General features: G+C 45.5%; 1 protein-coding gene across 9 annotated transcripts in view; it reads left to right on the forward strand.

The window, feature by feature from the left end:
- Positions 1–7,156: 7,156 nt before the first annotated feature.
- The window catches only part of ODAD1 (outer dynein arm docking complex subunit 1), a 36,423-nt gene continuing 26,556 nt past the window's right edge, over positions 7,157–17,023 (forward strand). Inside the window, exons 1-4 of one of the 9 annotated variants that reach the window (XM_061588738.1) lie at positions 7,313–7,581; positions 7,687–7,736; positions 9,089–9,262; positions 16,558–16,640. In XM_061588738.1, coding sequence (XP_061444722.1) covers positions 16,574–16,640 — 67 coding nt within the window. In that variant the 5' untranslated portion in view covers positions 7,313–7,581; positions 7,687–7,736; positions 9,089–9,262; positions 16,558–16,573. The other 8 variants (XM_061588739.1, XM_061588742.1, XM_061588737.1 and 5 more) reach the window with 8 other exon arrangements.

Raw genomic sequence — 17,023 nt, forward strand, 5'->3', positions numbered from 1 at the left:
CTATAATCTTGTGGCAGTGAAGTTAGGCATTGTATAAAGAAGTACTTTCTACAATCTGTCCTGAATCTTCTATTAGAATTCTCTGGATAGCCCTAATTATTCCTAGAACAACCTAAAACATAGTGGGCCTGGGACTCCAGTGAAGCAACAGAGCCTATATCCAAGCCAAGTCTCTCCACAGCTCATTCCCAGAACTAGAAATGTGAAGGCTTGGAGAGGGGGAATGGAAAAATCCTGGGGGCAAAAAATATTTTTCACATTCCCCCCCAAAAAATCCCATAGGGGAAACAATGTCCCCCCTGCGGTTTTCCGGGGTTTTTTCTGGGTCTTCACATCTCTACCTAGAAACTTGGTTACAATTATGATGATCCAGCCCCAATGTAGTAATAAAATATGTTCCTAAGCATGTCTCTCCCTCATCACTGGGTCATCATAGCCAGGTTCCATACTTCTCTGCCTCACATTAACAACTTTCACAAAACCAGGTGGAGACCTAAAGGAACACCTAAGGCTGCAATGCTAAACACACTTTCTAGGGAGTAAGTCCCATTGAATATAGTAGGACATTTCTAATTTAACATGCATAGGATTGCACTATAAATTTTGGTATACTGGCATGAGTTTCATGGAAGCAGGGCAAGATAAAATACAAATGTGACAAAACTCTTTAGATTTCCTAAACTGGTTTGTTTTGGGAACTGATGTTTAAAGAAATAAATTGTATCATGCACGAAAATGTGAATATTATACCAGTTTTAGCTCTGTTAAACATTGGGGGGAGGGCAGGAACAAAGACATTAAAAAAAAGAATTAGTGACTCATATGTTGATAGCTGCATGATTAATAAGACCAAAATTCCAGAAAGACCTAAATACAGTACCATTATTGTACAGTGGTATTCCAAACAGTTCATATCAATAGTGGAAAAAATTAATGCAGAAATTAAGATTGGCTAAAGGTCAGGTTACTCAAGACAATTTATTTGCAGTTCAGGGGATTTTATTTTCCACATGAGCAAAAACAAAAAAGGAAGACTATCCTGGCAGCATATTTACAACTCTGGAATTAATAAGCCTTTTAAAGAAACCCTTGCAGTAAGAAACTAGACTGTGGGAGTCGTTCCTCCAGACTGTTGCTATTTTCAGGGGGGATTCAATCACACCAGCAAATTCAGGTTTCGCATTTAAAACTGATTTAGAGCCCTTTTGCTCCAAAATGAGCTTTAAATGTGCAACCTAAAAACTGAACTTGTTGAGATAGGAAAACTGATGGGAAAAATGCACTGGTAAATATGGGATAACATTAGTTTTGACATATCTAACCTCCCACAAACAACTCAGAATGAACGCTCAACAAATAGCCGTTGTTGGTCTAATCTCCCCACAAACAATTTATTTTATTTTATTTATTAAATTTATTAGTCGCCATCTGGCTGGCTGTCCAGCCACTCTGGACGACGTTCAAAATAAAAACATACAAATACATTAAAACATTAAAAATCTCAACAATAATAATAAAACCTAACCCACCCCAAAAGCCTGCCTGAAGAGCCAGGTCTTCAAGGCCCAGCGGAAGCTCATCATAGAGGGGGCATGTCGGAGATCATTTGGGAGGGAATTCCACAAAGCGGGGGCCACAATTGAAAAAGCCCTCTCCCTAGTTCTCACCAGTCTAGCTGTTTTAACTGGTGGGATAGAGAAAAGGCCTTTTGAGGCTGATCTTGTTGAGCGGCATCCCTGATGATGCTGGAGGCGCTCCTTCAGATAGACTGGGCCAAAACTGTATAGGGTTTTAAAGGTCAGAACCAACACCTTGAATTGGGCCCGGAAAACAACCGGTAACCAGTGCAACTCCTTCAGCACTGGAGTGATATGATCTCACCAGCAGCTGCCTTTAATCAGGCAAGCTGCCACATTCTGTACCAGTTGCAGCTTCCGGACCATTTTCAGGGGTAACCCCATGTAGAGCGCATTACAGTAGTCTAGGCGAGAGGAGACCAGGGTACCACAGATAGGAGCAGATGGTTGGGAAGGTAGGGGCACAGCCTCTGTATCAGATGGAGTTGATACAGCGCCGCCCGGCTCACAGCCGAGACCTGAGCCTCCATGGACAGCCGAGAGTCAAGAATGACCCCCAGGCTGCGGACCTGGTCTTTCAGGGGCAATTGTACCCCATTGAGCACCAGGTCAACATCCCCCCAACCTTCCCTTGTCTCCCACAAACAGTACCTTGGTTTTGTCAGGGTTCAGCTTCAGCTTATTCCTTCCCATCCAGCCACTCACCGACTCCAGGCACTTGGATAGGGTTTCTACAGCCAACCTCGGTGAAGATTTGAATGAGAGATAGAGCTGCGTGTCATCAGCATACTGGTGACACTGCAGCCCAAATCTTCTGATGATAGCCCCCAGCGGCTTTATATAGATGTTGAACAGCATCAGGGAGAGGATGGAGCCCTGTGGCACCCCACAAGTGAGAGGCCAAGGATCCAAAACCTCATCCCCCAATGCCACTCTCTGGTACCTACCAGAGAGGAAGGAATACAGTGCCCCCTATGCCTAACCTCTTCAGGCGGTCCAGAAGGATACTGTGGTCAATGGTATCAAAAGCCACTGAGAGGACGGTACATTTGCCCCTATCCAACGCCCTCCTCATATCATCCACCAAGGTGTCCAAGGCCGTTTGAGTCCCATGTCCAGGCCTGAAGCCTGATTGAAATGGATCCAGATAATCTGCTTCCTCCAAATGCACTTGCAACTGCTTCGCAACCACCCGCTCAACTGCCTTGCCCAGGAATGGCAGATTTGAGACTGGGCGAAAGTTGTTCAGATCTTGGAGATCCAAGGAGGGCTTCTTTAGAATTGGTTTTATTACTGCCTCCTTGAGAGCTGATGGCATTATTCCTTCTTCCAGGGACATATTTATCACCATCTTGATCCCCTCTCCCAGTCTGTCCTTGCAGCTCATAATGAGCTACGATGGGCAAGGGTTGAGTAAGCAAGTGGCTGGCTTTAAGATTGAAAGCACCTTGTCCACTTCATCAGAAGGAAGAAGCTGGAACCGATCCACACCACCGGAGCACCACTGGCTGCCTCTGGCTCGCTCACTGTTTCCACTGCACAGAATAGCACTCTTAATATGATCGATTTTCTCCGTAAAGTGCTTTGCAAACTCATCACAGGAGGCCTTAGCATGTTCCATCGGTTCTGGGGCAACTGGACCGACAAGGCTCTGGACCACTTGGAACAGCCTCCTGGGACAGCACTCTGCGGATACAATAGAGGCAGCATAAAAATCCTTTTTTGCTGCCCTCATCGCCACATGGTAGGCTGCCGCAGCCGCTCTGGCCCATTTCCGATCGTCGTCAGAGTGAGATTTCCGCCACTGGCGCTCTAGCCATCTCACCTCCCGCCTCAGAGTTCGCAACCGTGGAGTATACCATGGTGCCATCTGAGCTCTATTCAGGGGGAGAGGGCGTTTCAGAGCCACTCAGTCTAATGCCCCGGTGATTGCAGCATTCCACCCCTGCACCAGGGTCTCAATCGAGTGCCCATGTGCATGCTCCAAAAAATCCCCAAGCACATTCAGCAATCCATCTGGATCCATCAGATGTCTGGTGCAGACCATCCTAATGGGTCCTCCACCCTCACGGAGGGTTTGTGGCACCAAGAAGTCCACCCTCACCAAGTAGTGATCTGACCATGACAAGGGGGTGATGGATGTACCCCCAATTTTCAGATCACTCTCCTCCTCTCCCAAGACAAACACAAGGTCAAGTGCATGACCAGCTGCATGGGTGGGCCCCGTTGGAATAAGGTGCAGCTCCCAGGAAGCCATGGTTTCCATGAAGTCCCGAGGCACCCCTGTGAGGATGGCCTCCGAATGTACGTTAAAGTCTCCCAATACTAACAAGTTTGGGGACTGCGCACGCACATCCGAGACCACCTCCAGTACCTCGGCCAGGGAGTCTGTCGTGCAGTGGGGTGGACGGTACATGAGCAGAATCCCTAGACTGCCCTTTGGGCCCAACCTCCAGTACATGCAGTCAACAACCTTGGTCTCACAGAGAAGTGCTACTCAGAAGCGCTACTCAATAAACAGGTCATCTGGAAGCAACTAAGGAATGGATAGCTAATTCCTTGCAGAAAACCCTGTAATGAAGCAAAAAAGAAAGATCCCTACCCACACATTGTATGGTTCAGCATATTTAAGTTTACTGTTTATGGTTTGTATGGTTTTTTTTTTACAATTTTAAATAAAAGATTACAAAACTGGAGGAAAATTCCTAGACTGCATCCTCAAGACTGCTTAACACAAATTAGTGACCTACTCGTGTCCATTTACCACCCTGCTGTATTTACAATAAGGGTGCCTATGGATTGGTAAAAGGCTGAATTTTATCCTACATTTTAGGGCATACTGCTTGGTGAAGTTGGAGTTGTTTATAATTAATGTTATTTGTTTGTTTACTTATTTTAGTTCCACTCCTCTTTTTCATCCAGAAGGATCCCCAAGGGCCAGGTGTGTGTGTTAAACAATTAATTAACAATTCGAATCCCCACATAGCCATGAAGCTCACTGGGTGACCTTGGGCCAGTCACTGCCTCTCAGCCTCATGAAAACCCTATTCAGAGGGTCGCCATAAGTTGGAATCGACTTGAAGGCAGTACATTTACATTTTTTTCTCACATGAAAGAACTGGGACTCAGGTCTTCATTAAGTCACACCGTAACAATGCTCCTGTTGGTTTTCTGCTATGCTATTTTTCTACTTAAGGGGATTTTTGGATATGGTCTGAAGGCACATGAGGCCAGCAAAGCAGGGTCAGGTCTGGTCAGTGCCTGGATGGGAGACTGCCTGCGAACCGTATGTAAAGCTGCCTTGGGTTTCAATCATGAAACGAAAGGCGGGGTAGAAATGTAATAAATAAATAAAATTGTAGAGAAGTATTTGATGATCTATAAGATCCTCCACTTGCAGTTGGAACTAGTACAGTCCGTTCTATCCCCTAAGGACTTCTACCTCCATGATCTGCTGCAAGCATAGAACAAGCCTATCACAGGTCTCAGGGGTTGCTGGTGCCCATTGGGACTGGTGGGGTAGAAGGCAGGGAGACCAACAGCAGGTTACAGTGGCAACACTGAAACTAAGCTGGAGGAAGCTGATAGCCAGTGGTACCCCTAGACTGGTTGTAAGTAAGAAGACAGGCAGGTGGCGGCTGGCTGAGGGTGGATATGTTTGGAGGGGCGGTGCCCCAATTGCCCTAATAAACTAGTTTCCACTGATCAGGGACCATCAAAGGTTATCTGTAATTTTTGGATACTGATTCTTGGACACAGAAGCAATTACTCCAAATTATCGAAGCAAATTTCAGCGTCTGAACACACAATAAAACCCATACCAAAATTCAACCTGAGTTCCAGATTCAGGACTCTTGATAGATCAATCAGAAGTGTAACTCCCAATCCAAGTGTGATCCAGCCACATTTAAGTACTGTACATTCACTCTGATGGCACATGGGTTTGACTTTTGTTACTTACAGTGATCCCTCAGCAATGAAGCTGGCTTGAACAAATTCCTGTGCCTCCTTACCCCATCTACATAATGGGACTAACAGTGACAATCAAAAATTGTTATTAAGACCGAGAAATATATTTTGCTGCCTGTCCTGAACCTAAAAGGGGGAGAGCTATAAATTATCTCCTTTTAGAAACATTAGTTTGTAAATATGGGAAAAAATGGACTGCTTCAAGTCGATCCCGACTTATGGTGACCCTATGAATAGGGTTTTCATGGTAAGCGGTATTCAGAGGTGGTTTACCAATGCCTTCCTCTGAGGCTGAGAGGCAGTGACTGGCCCACAGGGCTGTGTGGGGATTCAAACCCTGGTCTCCCAGGTCATAGTCCAACACCTTAACCACTACGCCACACTGGCTCCGTTTGTAAATATACTATTTACAATACTTTTGCACAGCCAGCGTTCAGACCTACCCCAGATCCCTGCCAAACCAGAGGTAAAAGATCAGCAGATGACATACACTACACTATTTTATATTATGTTTCAGGGACTTGTGCAATGCTGGATATGACTTTTACCATATTTCAATTAAGTAACATTGCATGATATCTATATATAAGGGCAGAGCTGGAGACATCTGGTGTTGTGAGGTCCCCCAAACAGATCTGTCATCCCCATCTAGAAAATGCAGTGCTATGATGCACACAGCTATCTGAATAGTCTGAGGCTGTCTTCCTACCCCAATCTGACATGTCACATGGTAGGGTGCGTAGCCACAGGAAAAGGTTTGCTTATAAAGGTATGGCTGCAACTATTATATAATCTCCCAGTTCCTAAGAGTGCATGTATTCTGTTTTAATATTGTCTCTTTGCAACCATGAGGACTAGAAACTATGCTTTAGTCACTACTCTTTCCTCCTCCATAATCATGAGAACTAGAAACATAACTAGTGTGGTTAGAGTGTCAGACTAGGGCCTGCAAAGCCAGAGTTAAGAGTGTCCTTGTGCCAATCTCTGTCTCTCAGCCTAACATACCTCACAGGGTTGTTATGAGGATAAAATGGGGAAGGGGAAAACCATGTACACTACCTTGAGCTTACTGGGAGGAAAGGTAAGATATAAGAGATATTAATCCTGCCCTTCACTTAAAAGAAATCACAGAAATAATAAATAATAAAAAGTCACAAAGTAATATACATTGAAATAATAATATTCTAATGTTGTGTATTAATGTATGAGTGGAAGGAAGTGGGGGGAGTTTATATTTTGCCAGACAAGCAGCAAGGCTAAATTTCTGGCCGTTTCTCGATACAAAATTTCCCCTCGAAATCGAGGGGCTGTTGCAAAGTTTCCCCTTCTCACAGCTCTCTTCCTGCCCCATCCAAAGCCTGTCATATTTCCCTTTGCCAGTGCCCCGTTATCTTCTAGTCCGGGCTCGCTTCCTTTCTGAAACCGTTTCCACGGCAACCAGCAGCGGCAGAACAAACTGAGGAAGGGATGTGGTTTTGCATGGGCCATTGGTGATGGAAAGTTGCCATGGCAACCCTCCTGCATCGTCGTCCTTCACACACGTCCCCCCCCCCGTAGCTACGAAAACTCACAGTACGCATGAGCTTAGAACAGAGTGGGAAGTCGAGGGGCTTAGAAGGGAGGGGGAAGGAAGGAACTGTTAAACTCGCACATGCGCAGTGGGAATGCAGGCCTGTAAGGTAAGGGGAAGGGCTTACTGGAAGGGGTGGGGCTTACGGGGCTGCTTGGATCCTCTGTGTGATTTGAATAGTGCTGGAGGGGAGGAGGCAAGGGCACTTTGGGGTTGACTGTGATTAACAAGACCTACGGGTTTCACTTCGTACAGTATCACATGACTTTACTGTAGCCTTCCAGGACCTTGAGGGCTGACACGTTGAAAGGAATTTGCCATGACTAGTGTAGGCGTTGCAGTGTGTCTGAGCCCCAGAATGAAATAATTACATGGGGGTTTAGCATGGCATACCAGCATCGAGGAGGTCGGGGGGTTCAGGCAAACTTGTAAGGCCTTGGCATGATTCTATAGAATTTTGGTGAGGTCAGTCTTTGGGGTCACCTGCTGGGGCTTAGCAACTGGCATATGACTTTCAAAGACATTAGTATTTTGATATTATATATATATATATCTGACTTTTCTTCCAAGGGTGTACATGGTTCGCCACTTCTCCATTTAATCCGCTGAACAACTGTGAGGTAGGTTAGGCTGAGAGACAGTGACTGGCCCAAGACTGTCCAGTGGGCTTCAAGGCTGAGTGGGGACTTAAATCCTGACACTCGGAACCACCACACCATATCAACACATCCTTTCAGGATCTTTGGTGCTGCCAGACTTTATATGACCTCACAGGATCATAGCATGATCTTTTACAATATTGGAGTGAGCTGTGACCCTCAGCTTGGTTGATAACTGGAATCTCATGTCTTGGATCTTGGTATGTTCAGGCTTTGACATAACATGCTGGCAACAAGGACAGCATTTACTTAGTGCCTGCCAACAATCCATGCTAGGTAGGGTTGCCATCTTCTTTTTAACTGGCTCTGTGGCCTGGCACACAGAAATTAAGCACTTCCTGGTGAGAGAGGAAGTAAATGGGAAAATTCTAAATTTCTGTTTTAAAGTCACTGGTAAAATAAAGCGGCAATTTTGTGTAAGGTACCATACAGAATATAGATGTGTCTCTACTCGTGGGTTTTACTGCCTATATTAGTCAGATTACACAAGGATGGGGAAAGCATGAACATGTCACAGGAGAAGAGTCAGATTTGCACCAGAGGAGAGGTTAGCTGAAAATAAGGTGATCCAAAATTTTGTTTTGTTAAAGTCTTACCTCTGGAGAAGGAAGCAGCCTGGACGGGGTGGGGTGGGGAACAGGGGAGGGAAAAGAAGGGGCAACCCACTGGTATGAAAAATGGTAGAAATTGATGAGAAACACTGCAGTCTAGACAACTGACCTGAGAAATCCATGGAATAAGATGAGCTGACAATTATGATATATCCTGATAGGGTCTTTGTGTACACCTGAAAATCTTAGGACCCTGTAGAGCATTTGGAAAATTAAAGAACCATAGGGTGTAGGGGAGGGATTGCAAAGTATAAGATGGGGTAGGGAAAGGAGAAAAAAATGGATTTAAATTAGCCAGATGTTCCTACATAAGTCTCAGTGTTTCCTGACTTTCATGACAAATGTGTGAATTCCAGCATGCTCTTGTAACTCACTAGACCCTATTGCCTTCCCAGCAAATTCAGGAGCCATTGGTCTACAACTCTCTCACACACTTAATCCCCCTTCATCTTTGAGAGTTCAAGATACTATGTTCTTTCTTTCTTGGGTCTAAGTATTACACCACAGTCTCCTCTGTGAGCTCAACTGCAACCCTCAACCTGTTTTGCCGCATCAAATATACCCAGGAATCCTGTTCTCCAGCTTTTGCCTGCTGTTTTAACTGGTTTCCTAGATTACCCTTTCAAAGAACCCAGGAATCCTCATAATGCCTTTCTAACCTGCTCTCTTTTTCCTCTCTCCCCACCTCTCATCTTTCATTAGGATTGGTGAACAGCTGATGCATTTCCTGGAGATGGTTGCTAACAACTAAGTTGACAAAGGCAACGTGTCATGGTGGCAGGGGAGTCCGGGAGGTTGCACCAGAGCATCCCAGAAACTGACTGCCTGAACACAAATTGTGTATTTGTCATAGCGGCTCTCCAGTAGGGAGCAAAGGTACTTCTAGTTATTGCTTTTGGAGTGGGAGGTGGGGCTGATTAAATTCAGGTTGCAGAGGGAGGGGGGCTGATTTAATTCAGGTTGCAGAGGGAGGGGGGCTGCTTTAATTCAGGTCGCAGAGGGAGGGGGGCTGCTTTAATTCAGGTCGCAGATGCTGTGAAAGCTGCAGTTTTAACAGTTCTGGATAAGAAGGTGTTTAGCTGCAGGGCAGGGGTTCCCAAACTGTGGTCTGTGAGTTTCATTCAGGCAGTCCATGGCATGTCTGCATTAAATATTCATATTCTTTTTAATTGTATTTGTATTGTTCCTTTTATTATTATATTGTATTTTGTTGTAATACAATTTGAATTATATGGAATGCAAATGGTACAATATAAGAAATAAAAGAAGCAATAATAATACAATTAAAAATCATACAGTATCTAGCATAGTGCATACAATTGCTACAAAAGGCAGAAAAATCATTAAGCAGTCCACCAAGCTAATCAGCAATTTTCATGTGATCCATGGGGGAAAATGTTTGGGAACCACTGGTGTAGGGAAAGTAGTCATAGGATGAATCTGCATGGAAAGATTGTAGGGGCAGTGCTGTGTGTGTGGAGGTTAGGGTTGGTCTTTTGATTTAGGAGGAGATGTGCGGATGCAAGTTTGGGCAAGGACCTAGGGAAACAGTGAATTCTAGTGGACTATACTGCATGTCCTTGAGGAAATGGTTCTATCTCAGCTGGACTTCCTTCAGAAGCTTGTTGTGGTGGTAAAATTTTTGGAGGGGATACATCCTTAATAAATAAAGCGGCATGTGTGTCTTGGTTTGGGTACCAATGGTTTGTCTTTTTTGGAAAGGGTGGTTCTACTGAGATGTTACGACAGTATTTTTTTTCAAACTGTAGTTTTTAAACCACCCATAGATTTTGGTAGTCATTCAGGTGGTCCATGAGAGAGCAATGAATGTAATAAAGGGAAATGAAAAGTGGCTTGCTTCTTGAGCCTTGCAGGCAACTACAGTGCAATTGTAAAATAAAACAACAAGAAACCTTGCTAGCTACATATGTGGTTCCTCAGCCAATCAAATGAACCTGTGAGGAGAAGGAGGTGGGCATTACTAGGTTTGTGCACTCTAGAAACATTTGTCAGTTTCTAGTTTTCAAGGCTTATGCTTACATGAACAGCTGTTGCACTGGAGATGCTTGCAAGGGTTTAATTTATACTATTTACTTTTTTATTCAGGGAGCTCAGAACAACATAAATGGGTCTCTTGCCCCCCCTTTCAATTTATTTATTTATTTATTAAATTTATAACCCACCCTTGTACCTCAAAGGAGCCCAGGATGGCAAACAAAAACACTACAAACACTCTGAAATGGAAATGGACTGCCTAAAACATCTTAAAAACAAAGCACTTTTAAAAACATATTAAAACAAAGCATCCTTAAAATCATTTTTAAAAAAGTAATTCCAAAACAGATGTAGACTGGGGTAAGGTCTCTACTTAAAAGGTTTGTTGAAAGGGAAGGGGTTCAGTAGGTGCTGAAAAGATAATAGAGATGATGCCTGTCTAATGTTTCAGGGAAGGGCATTCCAAAGAAAAGGTCTGCTTCCTATGGACCTCCTGAAAAGATGGTATCTGTAGGAGGCCCTCACCTGTAGAGCACAGTGATTGAATGGGTATATAAGGGGTAAGATAATCTTTCAGATATCCTGGTCCCAAGATGCGTAGGGCTTTGTACACCAAAACCAGAACCTTGAACTTGGCCCGGTCCCTAAAGGACAGCCAGTGCAATTCTTTCAGCAGCGGGGTAACATGTTGGCAATGCCTTGCCCCATTGAGCAGTAGCGCTGCCATGTTTTTCACCAGCTGCAGCTTCCAGACCATTCTCAAGAGCAGCTCCACAGAGCGCATTACAGTAATCCAACCTGCATGGACAACAGTGGTCAGGCTATCCCAGTCCACAAAAGGCCACAGTTGTCTTACCAGCTGAAAGTAAAAGGCACTCCTAGCCACTGAGGTCACCTGGGTCTCTAGCGACAAAGATGGATCCAGGAGCACCCCCAGACTACGAACCTCTTTCAGAGGGAGTACAACCCCCATCCAAAGCAAGCAATTGACCAATTATCTGAACTCAGGAACTGCCAACCCACAGCGCCTCTGTCTTGCTAGGATTCAGACCAGGGACGTAGTCATCCAGGGTCTTGGAGGTTTTAGACCCCTTACTTTTTTGGGAGCAGGGTCCTAGCAGGGTCCCTATGTCTCCAGCATCGTACTAGCCAATTGGCATGAAAGGGGAGTGTGTTAGTCACTGAGAAGAGTCTTCTAAAGTGTTTAATTGTCCTTTCCTGCTGATTGGAGCCAATCAGAGTGAAAGAAGGCGAGTCAATCACTGAGAGGACTCTTCTCAGTAGCTAACACTCTCCCTGTTCATGCTGATTGGCTCCTAGGGTTGTTGTGGGAGAAGGCATTAACAAAGATCTTATTCTCAACCCAGCAGCAAAAACAGGGAGACAGGGTGTACTATCATGAAGGGACCCTGCACTTCTGAATTTGCCACTACACTACTGATTCAGACTCAGTTTATTGGACCTCATCCAGCTTGCATGGCCTCTCACAATTCAGATGTTACAGAGAAATAGAGCTGGGTATCATCAGAGTACTGCTGACACCTCACCCCAAATCTCCTGATGACCTCTCTCAAGGGATTCATATAGAGGTTAAACAGCATGGGGGACAAGATGGTACCCTGCGGCACCCCACAGCACAACCGCCAGGGAGGCTGAAAGTCAATCCCCCAATGCTATTATCTGAAAACAACCTTGGAGGTAGGATCGGAACCACTGTAAAACAGTGCCTCCGATACCCATCTCACCAAGTCGGCTCAGAAGCATAAGATGGTCAATAGTATCAAAAGCTGCTAAAAGATCAAGCAAGAATAACAGGGTTACACTCCCTCTGTCCTTCTCCTGATAAAGGTAATCTATCAGGGTGACCAAAGCCAATTCAGTCTCATAACCAGGCCTGAACCCAGACTGGGATGGGTCAAGATAATTTGTTTCATCCAAGAGTACTTGCAATTGCTATGCCACAACCCTCAATCATCTTCCCTAAAACGGCGGCATTTGTGATGGGGCGGTAGTTGTCACAAACCAATACAGTAGGACCCCGCTTATACAGTGGGTTAGGGACCAGGCCTCCGCCGTAAAGCGGAAATCACCGTAAAGTGGAACCCCATTGACTATAATGGGGCCATCGCACGAAAATTTTGTTTGTTTGTTTTGTTTGTTTCATTTTTAAACCGCCCATAGCGAGTGGCTCTCTGGGCGGTGTACAAAAGATTAAAATACAGAATATCACAATAAAATCAACCTACCAACAGTAAACATAAACAGCAAACAAAAAAAGATTTAAAATTATAACATTAAACGCTTAAAATGCCTGGGAGCATAGCCAGGTCTTAACCTGGCGCCGAAAAGATAGAAGCGTCGGCGCCAGGCGTACTTCTTCGGGGAGGCTGTTCCACAGTTTGGGGGCCACTACAGAAAAGGCCCTAGATCGAGTAACTGTCCTCTGGGCTTCCTGATGGGTTGGTACCCGGAGGAGGGCCTTAGATGCTGAGTGAAGTGACCGGGTCGGTTCATAGCGGGAGAGGCGTTCCACAAGATACTGCGGTCCCACGCCGTGTAAGGCTTTATAGGTCAAAACCAGCACCTTGAATCTGGCTCGGAAACAAATGGGTAGCCAGTGCAAACGGGCCAGAACAGGTGTTATATGCGCTGACCGGCTGGTCCTCGTCAGCAGTCTGGCTGCTGCGTTTTGCACTAGCTGAAGCTTCCGAACTGTCTTCAAGGGCAGCCCTACGTAGAGCGCATTACAGTAATCCAACCTAGAAGTTACCAGAGCATGAACAACTGAGGCGAGGTCATCCCTGTCCAGATAGGGGCGTAGCTGGGCTACCAACCGAAGGTGGTAGAACGCATTCCTTACCACCGAGGCCACTTGCGCCTCAAGAGACAAGGAAGGATCGAAAAGAACCCCAAGACGATGAACCTGTTCCTTCAAGGGGAGTGTAACCCCATCTAAAACAGGGTAAACATCCACCATCTGGGCAGGGAAGGCATTCACCAACAGTGTCTCAGTCTTGTCTGGATTGAGTCTCAGTTTATTAGCTCTCATCCAGTCCATTATCGCGGTCAGGCAGTGATTCAGCACATCCACAGACTCACCTGTAGAAGATGAAAAGGAGAAATAGAGCTGCGTGTCATCAGCGTACTGGTGGCAACGCACTCCAAAACTCCTGATGACGGCACCCAGAGGCTGCATGTAGATGTTAAAAAGCATGGGGGACAAAACCGACCCCTGAGGGACTCCACAATGGAGAGTCCAAGGTGTCGAGCAATGTTCCCCAAGTACTACCTTCTGGCGACGATCCGCCAAGTAGGAGCGGAACCACTGCTAGGCAGTGCCTCCAACTCCCAACTCCGCAAGTCTCCCCAGAAGGATACCATGGTCGATGGTATCAAACGCCGCTGAGAGATCAAGGAGAATCAACAGAGTCACACTCCCTCTGTCCCTCTCCCAACAGAGGTCATCATACAGGGCGACCAAGGCTGTTTCAGTGCCAAAACCAGGCCTAAAACCGGATTGAAACGGATCCAGATAATCGGTCTCATCCAAGAGCACCTGGAGTTGACCGGCGACCACCCGCTCCAGAACCTTGCCCAAAAAGGGGACATTCGCCACCGGTCTATAATTGTTCAAGTTATCTGGGTCTAAGGAAGGTTTGTTTAAAAGAGGTCTCACTACTGCCTCCTTGGGACTACTAGGGACTACTCCCTCACTCAAGGAGGCATTTATCACTTCCTTGGCCCAGCCGGTGGTACTAGTCCTGCTAGCCTTCACTACCCAAGATGGACAAGGATCTAGAGCAGACGTGGTTGCCCGCACCAATCCAAGCACCTTGTCCACTTCCTCAAGCTGCACCAACTGAAACTCATCCAATAATGAAAGACAAGACCGTGTTCTGGACACTTCAATGGATTCATCTGTCATAACATCGGAGTCTAGGTCTAGGAAAATGACGCCAAAACGTCGCAAAACGTCGCAAAAGAGCAAAAATCAGCTTTAAAATGGAAAACGAAAGCCACTGCACTAGCGGAATGCTGGGAAGTGAAGCGCCAGGAAGCAGGGCCCTACTGTAGATCCAACTCCAGGGTGGGCTTTTTCAGGAGTGGTCAGATTACCGCTTCTTTTAGGGCGGCTGGGACCACTCCCTCCCACAATGACACATTGGCCACACCCTGGATCCACTTGGTCATACCCCCTCAGCAAGCTTTAATAAGCCAAGAAGGGTAAGAGTCCAGAGGACACATTGCTGGCTACATTGTCGCAAGCATCTTGTCCATGTCATCAGGCTGCATCAACTGAAACTGATCCCAAGAAGTTGCACAGGTGTTGCATTGGACACCTCACTGGGAACTACAGTAGATGTGGATGGGGCATCATGATTGCTACGGAGGAGAGCAACTTTACCCTCAAAGTGCCTTGCAAACGATTCACAGTGGGCCTCCGAAGGGCCTAAAACTCCAATTCATGGAGTGGATGTCAACAGACCCCTGACAATACAAAAAAGCTCAGCTGGACAGCTACTTGGGGATGTGATGGAGGCAGAGAAGTGAACCTTCTTTGTCGCCTTTACCACCACCTGCCTTATGATGTTTTACTCCTGCCTGATCAGCCTCACAGGATGTTTTTCGCCACTTACGCTCTAGCCGTCGTCCAGCCTGTTTGATTGCCCTTAGCTCACTGGTGTACCAAGGTGCAAACTGGGCTCCACAGTCCCAGAGAGGGCGATCAGGGGCAACCATGTTAAGAGTCTGACACGTCTCGTTGTTCCACAGTGTGACAAGGGCTTCAAAAGGGTCACCTGCTCTATCTACTGGAAATTCCTTTTATCCTTACAGCAACCCTATAGGGTAGGCTAGGCCAGGAGCACAGAACAGCATATGTGGGTCTCTTGCCCCCCCTTGCCTTTTATACTTATAACAACCCTATAGGGTAGTGTACTTTTTGGTACAGTAACTCACAAGTCCAAATCTGCTTGGCATGGTGACCCATGAATTTTCGACCTTAGCCTTTAGCAGCTTCAGGCATTTTAACTACAAGGTTGCCTATTTAATGACCATTACTTGAGGCAGCCAAGCAAAATTTTACTTAGCACCCCTATTAATGTGGAATTTGTTGAACTATTTATAGTACTTAAACATTCACAGTTTTGTTTATTGGAATGTAAGAACACCAACCATGTGATATTGCTAGATATTGCTTCATACACTATAAAAATTTTCTAAAAACATATGGTTACACAAACAGTGGTAGATAAAACAAATTAAGAATATTTATAATAGTTTTATTCACAATAAAGTCTATTTTGGCAAGTATCAGTGTGGTGGCTGAGCTTGCATTTTGCCAGCAAGTAAGTCAATGGAGGGTTTAATGGAGGCTTCCCCCAGGCACCTGGTTGGCCACTGTGAGAACAGGATGCTGGACTAGATGGGCCACTGGCCTGATCCAGCAGGCTCTTCTTATGTTCTTATGGTTGTCAGACATAGTCTCAGATCATTATTGATACACAGGATAAAGATATTCTCTGTTTTGACTAAGCAAACTTCAAATCACCCTTGGCGTAACTATTAACTAATCCTGAGAGCAGATCCAGTGACAATTCGCCGCAAGGTGTTCATACAGAGAATTGTTTTGAGTGACTATTACAGATCACCTCTGATGTGCAGGTGCTGCCTTTGGCAACAGCGCATCAGAGGCAAGCTGTAACAGTCACTCAAAACAACTCCCAGTACGAGCACCTTGTGGTGAACTGTCACCGGATCTGCCACCAAGATAGCGGTTCTCAAATGTTAAAATGTAAGACTAGCCTTCCTGACATTCGGTTACAAGTATCAACACAGCATTATAATATGCCTACCAAACAAAAAGTTGTAAGAGGTATTCATCATACCAGTTAAGGATTAAAAGCAATAATTATTTTGGGTTTACTTATAAAGCCTGTGACCGACTTGCTCAGGCTTTGCAATCCATAGCTTTGGAAAAGCTAGGTTTGGATAAGAGATAGTGGCCCAAGATTACAATGGGAAATTTCATGACTCTAGGATTCAAACCTGGGTCTCCCAGGTATAATGTTTTATCTAGTACACTGCACTGTCTTTCATGAATTAGTTATTTTCAGATGATAACAGTGATTCTCACCTGCCTCCCTCTCTCCCTCTGTGTTTTCTCATTCTATCAGCAGGAAGAAAGTGAAGATGCCATTCTTCAAATCCGCCTCAAGCCTCCGCTCAGAAGGCAGTGATGTGGACCTGGAAGGCCTTGGTAATTTCCTACAGAGGGAAGTGCGAGGATACTGTTGTAGGAACATTTGCACTGCCAGAATTTACACTTGAGAACATTGGTTTGGGATGCTTGTAACACTAGATCCTCTAGACAGACCTTGTGTTGTGATCCCGTGTCATCTGATGGAATATTCTCATTGGAATGGGAAGCAGAAAGAGTTATTCTCTGGCTCGCTTTCTCTGTTCTAATTTGTTTTTACTGAGAACATAAGGGTCCCCCTGGAGTGGACCAAGTTGATCTAGTCCAACATTCTGTTTCTGACAGCTGGCCAGTTGCTCTCGGAAGCTCACAAGCAGAGCATGGAAGTGATGGTCCATATTTAATCCCTACTTATGGCATTTAGAGGTCTGCTGCCTCTGAAC

This window comes from Rhineura floridana, chromosome 11 (genome assembly GCF_030035675.1).
Source record: "Rhineura floridana isolate rRhiFlo1 chromosome 11, rRhiFlo1.hap2, whole genome shotgun sequence".
In the NCBI taxonomy this organism is placed as follows: domain Eukaryota; kingdom Metazoa; phylum Chordata; class Lepidosauria; order Squamata; family Rhineuridae; genus Rhineura; species Rhineura floridana.